General features: G+C 32.6%; 2 protein-coding genes across 2 annotated transcripts; both read right to left on the bottom strand.

The window, feature by feature from the left end:
• Nucleotides 1-4,713: 4,713 nt before the first annotated feature.
• On the bottom strand, nucleotides 4,714-5,779 carry LOC132638050 (uncharacterized). Its single transcript, XM_060355042.1, has one exon. It carries the CDS (start codon nucleotides 5,445-5,447, stop codon nucleotides 4,857-4,859), a length of 591 nt encoding a protein of 196 aa, XP_060211025.1. The 5' UTR covers nucleotides 5,448-5,779; the 3' UTR covers nucleotides 4,714-4,856.
• A 2,868-nt stretch (nucleotides 5,780-8,647) lies between these two features.
• LOC132634773 (phosphatidylinositol 4-kinase gamma 4-like) lies at nucleotides 8,648-12,545 on the bottom strand. The gene is made up of 2 exons (XM_060350837.1): nucleotides 10,024-12,545; nucleotides 8,648-9,272 (listed from the first exon to the last, which is right to left on the bottom strand). The coding sequence occupies exons 1-2, from the start codon at nucleotides 11,359-11,361 to the stop codon at nucleotides 8,886-8,888; spliced, it is 1,725 nt and encodes a 574-aa protein (XP_060206820.1). The 5' UTR covers nucleotides 11,362-12,545; the 3' UTR covers nucleotides 8,648-8,885.
• Between the last annotated feature and the right edge of the window lie 4,684 nt (nucleotides 12,546-17,229).

The following is a 17,229-nucleotide window of genomic DNA, read 5'->3' as shown; positions in this document are numbered from 1 at the left end:
ACAAATAGGTATTTACGAATCTTTTCATTTTAAGAAAACTATCTGCTCTTTCTTTTCCGTTTTTAGGTGGTTGTTGAAAAAATTGCTGAAACTAATTGAAATAAAATGCGAATGTATTTCGGTTGGTGAATTAATCTTATCCTTTTTAATATACAATTATTGTGCTTGATTTCTAAGGAAAAGACTAAACTGCTTTTGGAGTTACACTATTAATTTATTTGACAAAAGGAAGTTGTGAAAGAGTGGATATAATTTTGAATTCAAAGATATAATTTTGAATTCAAACATTAAAATAGATTGTTTAGCACGAAGAAATGACATACTACAATGTACATATGCATAAAAAAAATATAATTTGTATAAGCCGTAGACGACAAAAAAGGAAGGAAATGGGGAGAAAAAGATTAAGAAATATCCTCACAAAAGTGCTATATGTTTCAATACTAAATAGACTGTTCTGCATGAATTTCAGTGAGAATTGACGACAATAGTGATCTACTAATCAGGAATTAAGAATATTCTCATAAAAGTGTTGTAGGTTTCAATATTTAATTTTGGGATATCAATATGAGGTGAAGTGATGTAAATATTACATGTATTATAATTTTTATGATTTTCTATTTCTTAGTTTATTTTTATTGTCTAAAAAAGAAGAATGGCGTTAATTCAATTATATTATCTACAAGCTTAAGGAAGTAAAAGAACAGAAAATAGTAAATTAAAGAAAATAAATTGAAATTGAATTATCTTGAGGTGACTTGTCATATGTATAGTTTGTAAGCGATACATTGGATTAAGAATGTCTGTGGAGAATAATTTGCCACCTGAACAATATTCTTTGAGTAGAGGAAGAAAAAAGGATTTGCAATATATGTAAGGCTTACATCACCACATTTTTATATCACCATTTTTTTCTTTTTTATTATTTGATATTAAGTTTTTACTTATTTAAGGTCATATGCTCCGATTTAAATAATTTTTTCAATAAATTATCTTCATTAAAAGAGCAATCAAAACAATAGTAGAATCATATATGACCATCAAAAGTAGAATTATGTAGCGGGACTAATTAATATTTTTAAAAGAATAATAAGGCTAATTATGAACGTATTTTTTATTTGCTTTTAGGACCGCGCAATGCGCGGGCGAATACACTAGTATTAATATAATGTCTGTGTTTTCTCAAAAAATTATTGGCAAGGAGCATTGGATGCTATCCAATTTAAACTCTTACATCCCTTTTTGCTTACATACAGAACAAGGTTGAAAAAGAAGTTCCCTACAAACTCTATACCCAAGGGACCTAACCCCACAAGGAAAATGAAAATTTTGCTGCTAATATTTTTTTTTTTCTCTTTATGAAAAGGAAATGTTCACTGGTCTTGCTTTGACTTGCTCTTTGGTGTTGTTCAGATTAATTAATCCATAAGAAGCATCTCAATCAACAATACAAATAAAGAAAGTTCAATAAATTTTCTCCGACGACTCTAATAAGGGAGTAGATTTTAAAGTTTTGTCAGCTATTAATCTCTCACCAATATAGAAAGAAAATCATTTACTCCCTCCATTCACTTATACTAACTTTGACAGATATTTTAAGATGTATTTTTTTATCATATTAATATGAGAGGAATTGCAATTTATGGTATTTCTCATATAGTTTTTGAACATCTAGATTTTAATTTCAAAAAACTTAAATTAATCTAATTCAGTTTAGCCTCGAAGATTAGTCAAATTAACTCTGGAAAAGCGAAACGTGACAAATAAAAGTGAGCGGTGGGAGTAACATTTTTTAATCTATGTTTGAAATTTGAACCTTGGTTGCATGATTTTTATCTACATAATTGACAACTAAACCACTCTTAAATGCATAATAGAAACTGACTGAAAAATAGTAATATATCCGGTTCGAATTAAATTAGGTAATTTCTTCACATCTATTCAAGTCTTAGTGGATAGAGTTATTAAACACTAATGTTGATAAGAGGTAACATATACTTTATGAGATTGATCGAAGTAAGCGCAAGTTGACTCGAACACCACAATTATAGGAGAAAATTAGGTAAATATTGTTGAAAACCTTTATCAAGATGTCTACTAATGTTAATTTGTAATTTAATACTAACACTAGTACTCCCCCGCTCCAATTTATACGAGAGTTGACTTATTTGGGGAGTTAAACAACTTTTTTTTACTATAGTTTTTCTTCAAACTCTTTTCATATATTGCGATTATTAATTTACAAACTTATAATACTTTTTATGTAATTTTCAAATATATAAATTTTATTATAATATACTTTTAGAATCTATATATGAAATTATAATATAAAAAATAGCTGTTTGACTCTTCATAAAGGTCAACCCTCGTATAAATTGGGACAGACCGGAGTACTAGTTATTGTGAAAGAGCATTGGATGGTATCCAATATAAACTCTTAGCAGGCGTTTGGCTATGAAAACCAAATATTTTTCACTTTATTTGGTATTTTGGAGTTGGAGTTGTGTTTGCAAAGAATATTTAGTTGTTTGAATGTATTGAAAGTGAATTTTTTTATTATTATTTTTTAAATTTCAAATGCAATTTCAAATTGTATTTAAAAATTTTACGACCAAACATTATAAAGTGATGTATTCCCAAAAAAAAAAAAAAAAAACTCATGAACAAACGGGCCCTTGGATGCGTTTATGCTTACATACAGAAAAAGGTTGAAAAAGAGTGCACTATGAACTCTAAACCCAAGGGACCTAACCCCACAAAGAAAATGAAAATTTTGCAGAAAAGGACTACACCAATAATTCACTTTCTTTGGAGATTGGTCCACAAAAAAAAAAAAAAAAAAATCTTGCAATGTCCTTATTTCCTGTTGTATCCACTAGCCAGTATTCACGGGCTGTCCACTACTGGTAGCAAATCTAACATTTACTAAAATATAGTATGAGTTTTTACTATAGTCGTATTTAAAATTAAAACTTCTGAATTCTAACGATGATTTCAAATTATATACAATAATAATTGGATTTATAATAAAAATAATTGTAATTATTTAAAATATTTTTCATACTTAATTTCACGTGAATCTCTAACTTATAAGCTAACTCCGCCCCGTCCACTACTAAGGCTCCAGAAACATGTGCTTTGTTTTGGTGCCCACTTTCCTCGCCTAATCAGTCACCGTCTTCTTTCTAGACAGTGGTTTCTGAGTTTTTGTCCATGTTTGTACCTTATTTTAGAGCTAAATGTATTAAATATCCCTAACCAATAGTGATTTTGGCGATATGGAACCAATCTGTGTGTTAATGTGGAATCTAGATATTGTACGTTGAAAATGCTCCGTTTCGGAGAAATAGATATTAAAATTGGCCAGGTGTGGAACAAGACCAAAACCTCGCTGAGCGAGGTCCAAAGCAAGCTATTTGCTCGTTTTGGAGCTTATGAGCGAGATCCAAAGCGAACGAATAAATATAAATTGAACCACAACCTTGATCTTGCATGATTTCTATCCTACTTTATTAACTGTTATATCACACATTAATCACCCACTATCTTACTATAAATTGAACCACAATCCTCACCATTTTCATCCCAAGTTGTTTTTTTCCTTCTAATAGTAATACTTTTGCTTTACTTTGGTATATTCTTAATCTGCTTTTTAGTAGTAGTATATTAAATTGGCACTACTTACAAAAGAGTAGTAGTGTCTTTTGCCAATCAATAATCATTAACTTCAAACAGAAAGAAACAAAGAACATCCTTTCCAGCTAATGTTGCTCATAAAACTCAAAAGCATAAGCACTTTCATAATTTCTACTTATGTTAATAAGAAAAGCGAACTTTAACATATTGTAACAAAACAATAGGAGTTCCTTTTTTTTTGGCTTTTTTTGATAAAACAAATTAAGCAAGAAGCTTGAGTCATCACAAATTCAATGAGAGATCTTGATTCTTCCGTTGCGTTACTGTATTCGTATGGAAGACATGCGACAAAGTGTTCGGATCATTGTGCAATGTCTTAATCAAATGCCTAGTGGCATGATCAAAGCCGATGATCGTAAGCTATGTCCTCCATCACGATTTCGAATGAAACTATCCATGGAATCGTGCGCCGTGTGAAACGTGTATCATCACCTTTCTTAACCGAGACTCAGGTTAAGCTCCGTCTCAGAACCTTGTGGGGTTAGGAGTAGAGCATCCCGAGGTTGGCGCATCTCGTTGAGCGTGGAGAAGCATTGGGAACCCCCATTTTTTTCTTCGGAGCCGTTTCTTTTTCCGTCCCCCCGCCCCGACATAGCGCTTCGCTTTCGATTCTTCAGAAGAATCAACTTATGTCTCACTTCTTCATTGATTTGGGGGAAAAGGAACCGTCTACCCATTGTTTTATCTGCTTAGTTATTATTCCAAAACATATTTTAAGTGGACAAAATTTGAAAGTAACACTCAAATACTAAATTAAAGAATCCATATTCTACGTTTGACTAGATCAAAGAAGCCAGGACTCACCTGTTACCAAGCAAATTAAAAATTAAGGCGGTGGAGTAGTAAATATGTACTCTTTTATCCTCAATCAAAGATTTCAAATTCGAGCCATAGGTACAAAATCGTCTTTTTTAGAAAACATTTTACCTCAATATAGGACTTTTCATCGAGAATCTAAACTTAGTCAAGCCAATATAAGTACCGGATGCCAGGTGGCAAAAAAGAAAAAACTAAAACTTATCTACAACAATAAAATGTAATTAATTAAGACACCCCTTTAGCTAAAACAATATTTACAATTCCTCTGAAAAATTCATCACCAAACAACAAAAAATTAACTAAACCAAAAAAAAAAAAAAAAAAACTCAGTACTAAAAAAATTAACAGTGGAAAGCTGTAACAAATCCATCACTGACAGAAATAGCCACTCTACATTCAGATTTAGTCTCAACATGATGCGTAAAGAAATGTAGCACTCTGACCCGACCCGCCATTTCCAACCTGGACTCCACTTCCATACTTGGCCCGACCCGAGACCCACTAAACCCACTTAACCCATCAGTAACTGTAGTAGGTCCCACACCATTCACTAATAAAGGAAAAGACTTAACTGAAAATGTAGCAGCCATATGTTGAGTCCGACCCGAATTAATCTTACCAGCGGGTACAAACATAAACCCGATTTGATTACCCGAATAAAGCAACTGTAATGAACTATCATAATGAGCAAAAACATCATGGTTTGGGTTCTCAATGGACACGTACTGAGAAAACGTGAAGTTAACAGTGTTGTTAGAAGTAGAGAATGTTGGAAGTTGAATGGAGTTAACGGTTATAACAGGATTTTTCGGTTTGAAAATGGTGAAGTAAATGATGAAGATTACAATGATGATGAAAATCAAGAAAATGGTTGCGACTATACATGAAGCTAAATTTGTACGTCCACTTGGTGGTTTACGTGACTTAACCATTTTTTTTTTCTTCTGAATCTTTGTGAAGTGTTTAAAGTTGAGATAAAGACAGAGAGAAGTTGAGAGAAGTTTTTTGTTCTTTCTGATGCAACAAAGTGATAAAGATTGTTTCTGTGGAGAGAGTGTGAAAATGGAGACTTTTTTGCAATTTGGTTTGCGTAATTTTGGTTCTTTTTGTCACTTCTTTTTATTTTTTTTTAAAAGAATTGAGACCCGGGAAAACAGTTAAGCGGTGGATTTTTTTTTATTTTTTTTAAATTGTGATGTTCGAGTCAGTTTGCGCATATCTCGATTAATTTTATGGATATATACAACTTCTTACTAGCACAAGTATTAAGTAACTCAAGTCCACATAGACTTGGTCGGATGAAAATAAATTATACTCTCCCGTTTCAATTTATGTGAACCTATTTTCTTTTTAGTCTATGCTAAGAAATGACCCTTTTTTATATTGGCAAACCATTTATCTTTATATAATGATTTATTGCCGCACAAAATATGTGTGACTCATTTAATACCACAAGTTTAAAAAAAAAAAAATCTTAAAGTTTGTGTCCAGTCAAATGAGTTCATATAAATTAAAACAGTGGGAGTATACTCCCTCTTTCCCATTTTATGTGACACTTTTTCCTTTTTAATAAATCTAAAAAAGAATGACATATTTTTATATTTAGTATAATAATCTAATTTCAAACTTCACATTTTACCCTTTATAAAATTATTTATAGGCATATAAATTTTTATAATTTATTTTAGATCACAAATTTTAAAAACTTTTTTTTATATTTTGTGACCAGTTAAATATCGTCACATAATTGGGATATCAGTACATAGTATTTTTGCATCCACTGAAATTTGGACATAACCGAATTTGATTACGCCAATAAAGCAACTGTAATGAACTGTCATAATGAGCAAAAACATCATGGTTTGTGTTCTCAATGGACACGTACTGAGAAAACGTGAAGTTAACGGTGTTGTTAGAAGTAGAGAATGTAGGGAGTTGAATAGAGTTAACAGCGATAACGGGGTATTTTGGTTCGAAAACTGTGAACTAAATGATGAAGATTGCAATGATGATGAAAATCAAGAAAATGGTTACTACTATACATGAAGCTAAATTTGTACGTCCACTTGGTGGTTTACGTGACTTAACCATTTTTTTTTTCCTGAACCTTTGTGAAGTGTTTAAAGTTGAGATAAAGATAGTGATACTTTGTTTTTTTGGATCGGTGTTTGATGACAAGTGAGTAGTGACAGAGAGAAAGAGAGAGAAATTTGTGTTCTTTTTGATTTTGCAAAGTGATAAAGAGTACTGTCTGTGGAGAGAGTGTGAAAATGGAGACTTTTTTGCAAATTGCCATGCGTAATTTCTGTTCTCTTGCCACTTTTTTTTTTTCTTTCTAAAAAGAATTGAGACCCGGGAAAAGAGTTGGATGGAATGTTTTTCTTTTAATCACTGTGTTCGAGTCAGATTCCTCACGCCTCAATTAATTTTATGAGATATCTACAACTTCTCATTAACATAAATTATCCAGTTATCCAGGTGACCTTGTCTACCAATGTTTGGACAGATGGAAAAAGATACCTACAACTTCTTATTAGCATGAAATCCGGGTAGGGAAAAGGGTCATATTTTTCCTTTACTATTGAAAAAGGTTTTGTATTGCCCTTCGTTATACCATCACTAGATATATGCTCTTAATTTTATACTATCGATCCATAACATTTAGAGCATATATGGACCGATAGTATAATAAAGGACATCCGATACATGCCCTTAATGTTATATTATCAGTCCATATTATTGAGGGCATATATGGACCGATACGAATGACATTATTAAACATTTTTTAAATAGTAGAGGGGCAAATATAACCACCAAAGCATAGATAGATAAAAAAAAAAAAAAAAATTGCATCCATTGAAATTTGAATACGAGGCCTCATAATTCATAACTCACCTCATTGATTACTAAATCACACCTATAAATGCTTCTTTTTTTTTTTAGGTTTTTTTTAAGCGGATGAGTCCCTAAATTTGACTCCACTAAGGCAAAAGAAGATAGAAGAAAAGATTTTTTTGCTAAATTCAAATATTAGATGAAAGTGCAACTATAATGCTAGAAAAAGAATTACTTTATGATAGATTTCCTTTGCCTTTAACCATTAAAGAAGGTTTATTTCAGCAAATATGGGAGACAGCTAGCAAGCAAAAAACCTTGGTATGTACGAGAATTAGACAACCAATACCAAAATTACTACTGTGGCTTTTAGTCTTAAGCAAACAACAACAGTTAGGAATGAATGATACTAAATTTTGCCGTCAATTAATTAGAACAACACTCTTAAGTTGTTTTCTAGGTTGATTGGCGAAGCGTTGTTCAACATTAAGGCCTAGTTATTGTATTATGAAGCGTTCGAGATTGAGGTGTAATTGTTATATCCCGGAGCATGGTTTGAAAAAGCTAGCTAAAAAGATGCTATGTATATATTAAACATTAAAGAAAAAATTAGAACAACATTATCTTATAATTGGTGAGAGAGCGGGAGTTGTGGCCTTGTGGGGTAGGGTGAAAACAAAGAGATAAGTTAACACAAAACCTTGTTTTAGCCTAAAATGATGCTATACAACTGTATATGGGAAATTTTCTTTTTATAGTGTTGACAGCTTCTGAGAAAGAAATCTTTATATTATCTTTATATAATATGTCATTGTTAGTTACCAACAGAAAATGTTGAATTTGGACACTTAATGTGCTTTTTCAAACTCTAATACAATTGTAATTCGATCACATTAATGTTAACTATTCTGCTTAGTTCTGTCATTTTTCTATACTTCGATCACAATTCCAATAAATTATCCGATTGAGCTAATTCTTAAAAAGAGTTGTCACAAGCTAAAACTTTTTGACTCTTCAAATCAAAAGTACACAAATAAAAGGCCAGCCTAGTGCACTAAGCTACCGTTATACGCGGATACGGAAAAAGGGCTAGACCAGAACCCGTGACCTCCTGGTCAGACAAGGAGGCCAAGGCTCCACTTCAAATTATAATCCTCAAGTAAACATTAAATTTCACAGGTTAGTTGGTACTTACGGAGATAAGGAATTTGATAGCTTTGTCCGCAGACCACAGAATAGTAGAGAAGTCTGCCTTATTCAAATAACTCAGTATCACTATACTCATTGAGAAAGGATACAAGGCAACTGTAATAACAGTTTGTTTTATTTATTTATTGCATATTGCAACTTCTGTTCCATATTTGGAAAACCATCAAATTGGTAATGAGCAGAAGCTGAGAGGAAAAAAGGTTTCTGACCATAAGACACAAAGTCAGTTATCCACCTTCGCTATCTCCATTCAGTCCATTTATATAATATATGGACCGAATGCTATATACATACAACAGGACCAAAGACACACATACTTACAATCCTTAGGAAGATTTATAGTTTAGCTTCTCAAGCTTGATATCCATGAGCTTGTAGACAGTTTCAAGAAATGCAGATTCAGTCATGCCAGGAAGCATAGAATCTTGAGCATCACGAACGATTTCCTCAATAACAGATTCCTTGTTCAAGGTTTCCCTGCACATCATGCTTCCTATGTCAAAGGGAGTAAGTCCTCTCTCCACACCTTTCTTCAGAAGCATGGTTGAGATACGAAGAGTATGGGCACATTCAACAGACAAATCCAATCCGTAAAACTTAAGAAGGTCAATGTCTTGTTCAGCGTCCAGTGATTTGATATACTTGATAGTTTCTGGAGAATAAGGCTGACGGGCTTGTGGCCAATAGAGCCAATCAAAGGTGCAATCTTCAAACTGCAATAACAAATTTGTGAGTGCAAATTTTTGGATTGTAAAGGAAGAAACTTCAGTTATTAGAACAACTCTTTGAAAGCAAGTAAATGTTCAATTAATATACAATAGAGGGATGTATTTTTCCATTTGTCAGTGCAGATTCTTCGATATAATGAGTCAGGAGTGTGACACAGATATAGCAATATCACAGATCTTAAGAATTTCAAATACTTTCAAGTAAATTGCTGGAGCGAACTGGACCTAAAGATAGTTAAACCATCGCTATCCCTATTGTCAAGTAGATCGTGTAGGGATAATATTAAGTCCATCGACAGGGTAAGCATACTTTTCTTGATATCTGACTCATTACCAACAATGCACGGGGAAAGAACAAATTACTTGGCATCCAAGCTACGTGCCTCAAAAGTTTCTCCACACGACAGGAATCGATTTCATATAACCGAAATATTAGTGTTCATAAGGCTCACAAAAGGAGTCAAAATATAAAGAAGCAAACATACGAAGAAGCTACGGGGATTCAACACATAGTATATAAACATAAAAAGATTTTTTTTACCTATCTACACAGTATAATCCCCTCGGAAAAAGGTGGCTCTGCCACTGCCTTTAGGATTCTAAGAACTTCCATACGCAATAATCAAGTTAGTCAAAATGAAAAATTTACTCGCAAGGAAGCAATCACAATCCTGGCATTTGTTAACACCTAATTTGTCAAACAACATTTATAGGGAATAACAGAATCATAGCTTACATTCTCAGGCAAGCAGTAGCCATGGTCAATTGGCGTAAGCACGATTCGCCCTTCTTCTCCTTCCCTGCTCACAAGAATATTCCCGGCATGCCTATCTGCATTCGCTGTTCTTATGTCAAAGACAGTAATCTTATGGACTTCCTCAAGAGGAAATATCCCAGGACCCATATCCTCACAATTTCCTTCATTCTTCATAAACAGCTGCAACGAACCAACTTTAATGTATTCAGATGACCACTCGAATCCATCGGGATGATGAAATGCATTGTGCAAGCACTGAACCATAGCAGTGGGAGGCACACCAGAAAAGCCAATCTCATAATTGGACAATGTTCGGTGCCCAGTCCTTGGATGGTCCAGTAGAAAAGCTGCAACTTCTCTAAATGCACCTTCTCCAACTCGGGTTCCCCTTTTCAACCCTTCACCATTGGTTGATAAAGGTAGCCCTTGAGGGTTATTCACAGCTAGTGGTTCCTCATCAATCGGCTTAAAAATAGCAACATACTTGTTGCCAGACCCATCCTGCATGAAATAAGCTCCTCCAGTCCCTTCAGATGATCGGATCGGTCTATTTCCTTTTGTCAACCCATCACTTGCAGAGTTGATCATGTCCCATATATATCCAGGCAGTTCTATATTTGGATTAACAACAAAAGGTTCCACCAACAAGTATCTATCAGGTTTATTTCCTTCATGTACACCCCAACTTTGGGTCTTCTCATTCCAATTAGCTGCAATAACAGAAAGTTCAACATCTCTCTCGGCATGCTTAGCACGAAGCTTTGCGAATTTCTGAACTACCAAGTGAATCACAGCATCAGCAGTAATATCATCGATTAGCTTCTGATCCTCAAGCTTCTCACCATTACAAAAAAGCTCTTGAACCTTAAGCTCCTCACCAAAGTCTTTGCCTTTCTTCAATATGGTACGCTTTAGGTACCCGATATCTTGATGCCTGTCAACAGGAAATTCAAATTCCATCCCACAAGTGGTCCGAACAGTGATAACAAGATGATCAGATATCTTGAAGACCATATGCAAAACATTCCCATTACTGACTCCATAGTCCCTAACCAAAGATTCATTTCTCGCCAGCTCTCTACCTCCGAAAACTAGCTTCTGCATCTTAACCACAAACCCTTTACATGTTTGGATCTTAAGTTTCACTTCCCCAATCGAATCAGACTCCAACACGCGCATTGGAATCACAGAACCAGCTACAGTGATGTATATTACAATCGATTCGTTTGTGCAAAGCGCCAATGGGCCATAGATATGCCTCGTAGCCCGGACAGATTCTTCCTGTACCGGACTCAAAGCCACATCAACAGCTGACATTGTGATGATATCTAACGCTTTACAAAACCAGCCTCAAGTTCTTGACCCCTTGATGACTATGTAAGTGTTCAAAATCTCAAACAAGGCATCAACTATGCGCAAAATGGCTCAATCTTAAATCCTTAATGCAGAAATGTAACCCCTTTTACCAAAAGACTCTACCTTTCTTACCCACAAAAGAAAACAAAGAAAAACTAAGAATACACAAAAAAGAGATGAAATCAAAAACCAATGAAAGAACTCAAAGCAATCAAGATTCAACTTTTAGAAACCTAAATAGAGCATAACCTAAACTGTTATACAGGAAATGCCCAATTCAATAATGATCAAAAACTCCTCAGAAATGCAGTAAAGCTTCAATGATTCACTTCTTTGGGGAATTTTATCAAACAAGTGGAAGGCACAAAAGGGTGCAATTTTTCTTTTTTCCACAAGGATAGTGGATTCTTTACCAAGTAAGAAAGAATCAAAAGGCTAATGGGTCAACGAATCAAAGCTTATATATCAAAATGGGATCTTTTTCCTTTGGGGAATTTTATCAAACAACACCAAGGCACAAAAAGAGTGCAAAGAAAAGTTAGATCACTGGAACTTTGGGGGCAAATAATTTTTTTTTCTTTTTTTCCACAAGGATAGTGGATTCTTTACCAAGTAAGAAAGAATCAAAAGGCTAATGGGTCAATGAATCAAAGCTTATATATCAAAATGGGATCTTTTTCCTTTGGGGAATTTTATCAAACAACACCAGGGCACAAAAAGAGTGCAAAGAAAAGTGAGATCACTGGAACTTTGGGGGCAAATAATTTTTTTTTCTTTTTTTCCACAAGGATAGTGGATTCTTTACCAAGTTAGGAAAGAATCAAAATTCAAATGTATAAATGAATAAAACCTTATATAATTATTACAACTACATGGCAAATAGGAAGGATTTTTTTTTTTTTGAATAAAATTTATAATGTTTATTTATCCTCCCTGCATTTCCCGTAATTGGATATTGAAAGCTTTGGTTTGGTTACATGTCGGAAAATTGAAACAGTATTATCTCCGGTTTAATCGCCGGTTTTTTGAAGTTGTTTTTTCCGATGATGTAAGAGAAAGAGAAGGTGAAGGAAGAGTGGAATTAGCGGAATTATAGCCGTTAGTGAAGCTAATTTGCTTTTGACTATATGACTCATATAAGCATTGAGAAGCATAGCTTTTATTTATTGAAATTTATATAACTTTATTATCTTATACGTAGTATCTTATAACTTTATCTCAAATTATTTCATGTGTCAGTGTCACTCAAACTTTGGTTGAAACTAATATTCGAAGTAAGAATTTCTTCTTAATACGTAGTATCTTTGGTTGAAACTTATACGTAGTATCTTTACTATTTTTTTTTATTCAGAGTCTGGTACATACATTGAGGTCCAGCTATTCGATTAGAGCCGGAAAGTCTCACAAGTCACAACTATGAGTGTACAAAATAAATCAACAAACAACATTAAATCGATAATTCAAATCAAATCGAAAAAAAAATCGACTAGTTGTTTGATTTGACTTGGTTTGGTGTTGAAAAAAAAAGCGATCATAATTGGTTTTGTTTGATTTTATCTAAAAAAGTCAAATCGAACCAAATCAATCCGAAATTACATGTATATAAATTTTTAAAATATTTTATACATAAAGGTTTACTTATAATGTAATTTATTAATATCTCTGAAGTTTTTCATAATTTTTGTCTTTTAACATATTATTTCGAGTTTGGACTTAAAATTTTGAATATTCCAATAAGATTTATAGCTCATAGATGTTATTACTCAACCAAAGTCAAAATTGAATCAATATTAATGCTATCAAAAGTAATTCAAGCCTTACACTAGGAATGATAATAATGTTGGATATTTATTATTTAGTTCTGCATTGTTAATTTAAACAATGAAAATACATAACTTAATTTTATTTTTTTCTTTATCCTGTAATTAATACTACTAGCCGTACTTATTTTAGCATAATTTAGTAATTTTAGATGATGATCATTTTCATTATGCCTTATTAATTAGCTAAATTTATTTTATGCTAATTCATTATCTTTTTTGTTGAATATTTTATTATAATGCCATCACTCATTTCACATTTTTGTTCTTTTCTTAAGAAACACCTTAATTATATAGCTGTGTCTTACTAGGACTAAAGAAATATTTGAAGTAAAAGTTATATGTTGTATGAAAAGTTTTTGGGAAAAAACCCGAAAAATAAAAAAAACCAACTTTAATTGATTTGGTTTAGTTTATCGATTTAAAAACCCGACACAATTAATTTGGTTTGGTATTGAAAAATTCGAACCAACCCGATCTATGTACACCCCTAGTCACAACAACAACATACCATTGTAATTCCACATGTGGGGTCTGGGCAGAGAGAGTGACACGGGCCTTAACCTACTTCGGAGGTAGAGAAGTTATTTTCGAAAGACTCTCGGTCCAAGTAAAGCATATCAAAACAGTTTGAAAAAGAATAAAAATAAGTAATAATTAGCAAATAATAAGGAAAGCATTAAATAGCATTCATAAAACAAGAAACAGTAACAACGACCAAATAATGTGATGGCTGAAGCACAAGAAACAACATATAGTAATAGAAATTGAAGAACAAGAAATTACGAGAATAATGCTACTACCACGATATGAAAGGAGAAACAAGTACAGTGCGCCAAACTACTACCAAGTCTCACATTGAGGGTAAAATAATCCCTAACGAAAATAACTCCACATGCAGGGCTCAAATTCGAGAGCTCTAATCATTAATCTGGGTATGTTGTTGTTGTTGCATTTTCTTAATTAGAAAATAATTAAATTATGAAAACGTAAGAATAAAAATTAATGCGAATAATTCGTAATGGATATATAAAGTGTAAAATCTTTACTATTAGTGTAATGTAATAGGATAAATTATGTTATTTTATCTCCTTTTTCAGGCTACTAAGTCAAGTTTGTTGTAAACAATTTCAGGTAATTAATTTTGAAATAATATCATTGTTTAAGTGATTCTTTAATCACAAGTATATACAAAGTTAAAATACAATTGATCATACATCTCTATATCATTTAGATGCGATCGATGAGGATAGTCTGTGTTGCTTAAGCATCCATAAAAGAAAATAAATAAATAGCAGAAGCTCATCCTAGAATATTCTATAAGCTTACTAATGGCATGTTTAATTTAACAAAATGTTTTTGTTAATTGGAATTTCGAAAGTTAAACCATAATCATTTATTGATTTCATCGTTTGTGCAAATAAAAATGGATAATAGCACTTTTGGTCCCTCGGTCGTGGGTAAATTTTCATTTCCGTCTTATGCACAACACATTTAACCTTCAATTACTTAAATATGTGCTTTTGATCCCTTTATGTTAAAGTACATTATCCTCAAATATGAAGTAATAATATAAATTTAATAATGCATGAGTAATTAAGTGATAAAATGATTAATATTTAGAATATTTTTTAAAATTCACGGTACTGCACACTAAAAAACGATACCAGACAGTGGAGTGACACAGTAAAACACCGGGGCAACAGAAATGGGTTCCAAATTAGCATTACATATCCAGAAAATCTCTCTTGAAAATTAACAATTAATGTTAATTCATGTCTCCTAGAAGAAATGCTCCCTTTGAAGCTCTATTACCTTTTTCTCTCCTTTCAATAATTAGAGTAAAAGTAAAACAGTAAAAACTTGGTAATTTGTGAAAGCTTATTTATTTATTAAGCTCACTAAGCATGTCCTTAAATGTGTATTCCCGTAAATGCATAAACTATAGACTATTTGGTGAGAGAGGACATTCCAACTTAATGCTCCTCAGTTTTAAAATAAGTGTCGCTTTAGGAAAAAAAAATTATCCCATGATAAGTATCACTTTAGGAATTCAAAAAAAAAAATAGTACTATTATTTCCAACCATATCATTATATTAAAGAATTACTTCTTCTTAAAAGTGCTTAATTCTCAAGAAACATCTAATAAATAGGGGTAATTAAGTAAATTATACCTCGTATTTATTATTTTTCATAATGGACGTGAAATGAGCTAAAGAGACACTTATTTTGTGGACAGGCGAATAGTTTGTAAGTTTTTTTTTTTAATTTGTTTCAATTTAAACGAGACTATTCCTACAATTTCAAAAGTTGATCAATTGTATTTAGCTAAGAAATTATGACTCATGTGCTAGGTAGTAAGAACTTTGCGGGTCGATGTTTCGCTAAGAAATTATGACTCATGTACATCAAAAGCTAATGCTAAAGGTCGTACTCCAAATGTCACCCCTTTTAAGGTGGTCCCTCAATTATCGATATTTTATTTTTAATCCGTGTAATATGTGGCTAAATATATTTATCCTTCAATTTTTTTTGATTATAATCGTGATGATCCCCTGATCGGGCCAGCTTGCACACTTCGAAGCATCTTTAATCTCCAATTAATTTAAATATGCATTTTTTTTGTTTTTTTGTTTTTGTAGGAAATATCTGATATTTAGAGTACTTTTAGAAATATATCACTCTCAAATATGGAGTAATAATACAAATTTAATATAATACATCGATAATTAGATATTTCACACTTAACACTTCGTTAATTTGTGAATATTCATAGTTTGAGGGATCAATAATGTACACATCAATTGATTTTGAAGGTTAAATGTGCAGCGTGCTTAACCAAAAATCACAATCAAAATTAAAATTTATTAATATTTGAGGGACAATATGTGCTAATATTCGTTTATTTTAATATTGAATTCTTGCATCTCCATACTTCAAGCTGCAAGAAAACAAAACTACAAGCAAAAAATCTTTAATTTGAAGTTTCAACCGATCAAAAAAGGGTGCATAGATCTGAAGTTCAGTCACAATGTACAATAATTGTAACAAAGTACTCAAATGCATTTAATAGATATCGATCTAACAAGGATAAGAATAGTACTATTCGTATAATTAAAGTTCTAAATTACAGTTTACTTTAGTCTAACTTAATGATGTATCACATTCTTTTGTCTCCTCTAATTTCTTGAAAAAAAAAACTTTGTGTCACTATTGAAACTTACAAAGCTACAAAGGAAGGTTCTTTGTATAATAAAGAAATGGCAAGTGGACATGTTCATTGAACCTTGTATCTCAATGTAACAAAAGCGCCCTTAATTATTGTCCCCAAACATAATAACAAAGAAAAAAAAGTAAACATGTAACTTTAAGAGATCGATAATAATTGACAATTTGAGGTACGTGTCCGTGTTATTATATAAAAGAGTATGCTGGAATGGTTGGTGCCTGAATTAATCAAAGTAATATAGTGATGGATTCTAATGTTCGAGAATACTAACAGACTAGTGTAAATAAAAAAAATACATCATGAACACGAAAAGATAAAAATTAACAAATTAAAAAAAAAAAAAAGAGAGAGAGCTCGGACAGTCGTTATTTGTTCTGTTGCATCCATTTGGACGTGCTTATTTTTTTTGTCCCCACTCAGTGTTCGGTATTCGTATTGGAGTCCGATTATATCTGGACTTGCGCTACGTATGACCCATTCGGGGAAGCGTTCCCTACTAGAGCGGTCAAAATGGGCCAGCCCAACCCAGCCCAAGCCTCGCTGGCCAACGAATTTGATGGGCTAGGGCGCTGGGGCGGGCCGGCCCTTCACTTGTAAGGGCCTTAAAATGGCAAGCCCAACCCATCCCTACAAGGGACGTGGGCTGGTGCGGGCTAGCCCTTCATTTTTTTTCCAATTTTTTTTATAAGAAAATTTGTTTTCAATCTAAATTCGAACCTCTAAGTATACCAATTTGTTATATTTTTGTAACATACAATTATATGAAAGTACATAATTTT

Source organism: Lycium barbarum, chromosome 4 (genome assembly GCF_019175385.1).
Source record: "Lycium barbarum isolate Lr01 chromosome 4, ASM1917538v2, whole genome shotgun sequence".
In the NCBI taxonomy this organism is placed as follows: domain Eukaryota; kingdom Viridiplantae; phylum Streptophyta; class Magnoliopsida; order Solanales; family Solanaceae; genus Lycium; species Lycium barbarum.
Note: the sequence above shows the minus strand (reverse complement) of the source record. Positions and strands in the feature narration are given on the sequence as shown.